The sequence below is a fragment of the Helianthus annuus genome, chromosome 11 (assembly GCF_002127325.2).
Source record: "Helianthus annuus cultivar XRQ/B chromosome 11, HanXRQr2.0-SUNRISE, whole genome shotgun sequence".
Classification (NCBI taxonomy): Eukaryota; Viridiplantae; Streptophyta; class Magnoliopsida; order Asterales; family Asteraceae; genus Helianthus; species Helianthus annuus.
Genome location: NC_035443.2, coordinates 32,061,122 through 32,065,163, shown reverse-complemented (window position 1 = coordinate 32,065,163; position 4,042 = coordinate 32,061,122). Strand labels below are relative to the sequence as shown.

Genomic DNA, 4,042 nt, shown 5'->3' with positions numbered 1-4,042 from the left:
TGCTCATGTGTGAACGTTTGTCCAGAACATGCGCTTATGTTGCGCTTTTCTTTTTCTTTTCCGAACTGTTCATGAGGTGTACAATGTTTACCATTTTGTTTTCGCGCGAACCAAAGGAATTTAATGCAATTTGTAACAAACAGTGATCATGAAAATAGTGTTTGTATTAATAAAGCGCTAAGCTTACAATATGAAAATAGGAAACATATTGCCTGCGAGTGAGTTGTCCTACATGTAACACCTGCGCAGCTGTTGCGCGTTCCAGGTGCGGGGGACCAGAGTCCTGTCAATTCTCTTAAGGGTATATGCCCCCTTGCCTAGGACCTCATTGATGACATATGGTCCTTCCCACCTTGGGGCCAATTTGCCCGGTTTCTCCGCATTTGATGCATCATTGTCGCGTAAGACGAAATCCCCGAGAACAAAAGTGCATACGCATACGCGCGCATTATAATATTTCTCGAGTTTGGACTTGTACCTTGCTTCAGTGATGGCGGCGTTTTTGCGCCGTTCCTCAAGAAGGTCTAAGTCCATTCTTCGCTCTTGCTCATTGTTTTGTTTTTCCATGGCTAGCATGCGTGGTGACGGAAGACCAACCTCGGCTGGGATTACCGCTTCTGAGCCGTAAACCAGGCTAAATGGGGTTTCTCCCGTGCTAGTCTTTGGCATCGTACGGTGTGCCCATAGGATGCTGGGGAGTTCGTCGACCCATCCCCTACGCGCTGTTCCATGTCTTGCTTTTATGCCATCAACGATCTGCTTGTTTATACTTTCTACTTGACCGTTCGCTTGTGGATGCGCGACGGAGGCGAAATGATGCTCGATCCTCATCTCTTTGAACCATTTCTGAAGATCTTCTAAGGCGAAGTTTGTGCCATTGTCCGAGATGATACGCAATGGTAATCCAAACCTGCAAATAATATGTTCCCATATAAATTTGCGGATTACCATTGCTGTGGTTGAGGCCAAAGCTTTGGCTTCTACCCATTTGGTGAAGTAATCGACCGCAACGATGATGAATTTTACTGCGCCAGGCGCGTCAGGGAATGGGCCAACAAGATCGATGCCCCATTATTGAAATGGCCAAGCAGATGTGACTGGCACTAGCGGATTGTTTGGTCGGAGCGTCTTTGGCGCGTGGCGTTGGCATGCTGTGCATTTTTGTGAGATCTCTACCGCATCTACGTGCATTCCCGGCCAATAATATCCTACGCTCATTATTTTGGCTACTACCATACGTGGACCAGCATGTATTCCACACAAGCCTTCATGGATTTCTCTGACCTGGTATTGTGCGTCTGTCTTGTCAACGCATCTAAGTAACGGTCCCATGAATGACTTCCTGTAAAGAATGCCGTCTGCCATTTCGTAGTTTACTGCTTTATTCTGAATTTTCCTGGCTTCTGTTTTTTCTTCCGGAAGCTTCCCGTGTTGTAGGTACAAAATGATCGGGGACATCCACGATGGATTGCCGATCTCTATGATGTTGACTTGTTTGAGAGTAACAGAGGGATTGGATAGTACCTCTATGCGCACCTCTTTTTCTAAGTGTTTGAAGCTGGTCACGGCCAGTTTGCTCAATGCGTCTGCATGCTTGTTTTCACTTCTCTTTATATGGTTAACCCTGAATGTCTGGAATTGGCTGATTAATGCCCGCGCTTGTTCAAGGTATAATGCCATAGTTTCTCCTTTAGCATCGTAATGGCCATTTACTTGCTCGGCCACTAGCTTTGAGTCGACGTTGGCTTCAAGGTTCCTTGCTCCCATTTTAAGTGCTAGGCAGAGACCTGCCAAGAATGCTTCGTATTCGGCTTCGTTATTTGTACTTCGGAAATCCAAGCATATGGCGTATGTAAGTTCGTGATCGTCAGGACTGACTAATCGAAGGCCTGCGCCGGCTCCGTCATCATTGGAAGCGCCATCTGTGTGTAAGGTCCACACCCTATCATCGAAAACAGGAATAGGGTTCTGGATTGCTTCACATTCTTGAACTTTATCGATGGGAACTTCCGTGGCAAAGTCTGCCAGAACTTGCCCTTTAATTACCGGTCTTGGTCTATACAAGATATTATATCCCCCTAGCTCAATAGCCCATTTAGCCATCCTTCCCGCTACGTCGGGCTTGGATAAGATTTGGCCCAAATGATAATTGGTGAGAACTGTGATGACATGTCCTGAAAAATACCTGCGTAGGCGTCGTGTTGCATGTACTAGTGCCAAGACTAGCTTTTCTATCATCGAGTAACGAGTTTCTGGGCCGGTGAGCATCTTACTTATGTAGTAAATTGGGGTCTGGATGTTTTCCCGTTCTACCATCAATACTGCCCTTACTGCTACTTCCGCCGCAGACAGGTATAGGATCAATGGTTCTTTTCCTTTTGGTGCAGTCAGTGTTGGTAACTGAATTAAATATTCTTTCATTTGTTTGAATGCTGCTTATGCTTCGGGTGTCCACTGAAAATCAGTTTTCTTTGCGCAATTCCTCAGCGTGCTGATGAATGGGTAAGACCTTGCCGCATGATTAGCCAAGAATCTGTTTAAGGCCGCTAAGCGCCCGGCGAGTCTTTGTATTTCTTTTATTGTTGCGGGCGATGGCATTAGCTGAATGGCCTGAACTTTCTCTGGATTGACCTTAAACCCATCTCTTGTGACTATAATGCCCAAAAATTTCCCCTCCTCCATGCCGAAAGAGCATTTTGTTGGATTTAACTTCAGGTTTACGTTGCGCAATGAGTCGAACGTGCGCTGAATATTGTTGAGCATTGTGTCTTCTGCGTGGCTCATGATGACGAGGTCATCCATGTATACCTCGACTGTCTTGCCAATGTCGCCTTTAAAAACTTTGTCCATCAGGCGCTGGTAAGTTGCGCCTGCGTTGCGCAAGCCAAAGGGCATTTTAGTGTAACAGAAGATGCCCTTGTCTATGCGAAATGCAGTTTTATATTCGTCTTCTTCCTTCATCTGGACCTGATGATAGCCTTTGTAGCAGTCAAGAAAGCACTTCCATCTGAATGACGCTAGAGGGTCGACCTTTTTGTCTATATCCAGAAGTGCATAACAATCTCTTGGGCATGCTTTATTCAGGTCTTTGAAGTCGACGCACATTCTCCATCCGCCACTATGTTTCTGTACCATTACTGGGTTGGCAACCCATGTATGGTATTTGACTTCGCGTAAGATTCCCGCATTGAGTAATTCTGTTACCTGTTCGTCCATGGCTTTTGCTTTTTCTTCGCTAAAGCTACGCCTCCCCTGAGCAACAGGTTCTGCTGTTGGTTTGATATTCAAGCAATGTTGCGCTATGTCGCGTGGAACCCCCGTCATGTCTGCTGGGCACCACGCGAATATATCTTTGTTGTTGGTCAGCAACTCTTTTAATTGTTCCCGTGTTGCCGGTGAAATGGTGTGTCCTAGCAGGATGGTATGTTCCGGGTATTCGCTGTTCGGGACCCATTTCTCTGGCTCATTTGGTGTCGAAGGTTTGGCTACCTTTGCTGGTGGTTCGTCATCTACATACATGACCTCCTTGCTTGAGTATAGAATTGCTACTCCAGTTTTCGTTGGAAATCCGCATGCAGCGTGCGGAATAAAGGTGATCATACTGAATTCTCTTTGTGACCTTCTCCCGAGCAAGACATCATGTCGTGATGTTGCCGGCATGACCATGAAATTTACTGGGACTGTTCGTGAATGCTCACCATCTGATAGAGTCACCAGGAAGGCTATCTGTCCCAATGGGAATACAGCTTCGTTACAAAACCCGGTGAGAGGAAAATCAACCGGTTCTAAACGTGCTTTGTCTTCTGGATCGAGCTGTTTAAAGCATTGCTCGTAGATGATGTCCATCGAGCTTCCTGGATCTATAAACATATAGTCTGTCCGGTAATGGCCGAAGATGCCAGTAATGATCACTGGTCGCTCTTCCTGAGGGCCTCCAGGGACAACAGGAAACACAACTTGTTGTTCCCTCCAATGTTGATCATGGCTCCGCTTACGTGGTCTCCGTGAGGGACCTCCTTGAACCATGTTCATCTGTTTTGGT

At 46.3% G+C, this 4,042-nt stretch overlaps 1 protein-coding gene across 1 annotated transcript; it reads right to left on the bottom strand.

The window, feature by feature from the left end:
* Positions 1-1,071: 1,071 nt before the first annotated feature.
* On the bottom strand, positions 1,072-2,421 carry LOC110943547. Its single transcript, XM_022185290.1, has one exon. The coding sequence runs from the start codon at positions 2,419-2,421 to the stop codon at positions 1,072-1,074; it is 1,350 nt and encodes a 449-aa protein (XP_022040982.1).
* Positions 2,422-4,042: the final 1,621 nt, after the last annotated feature.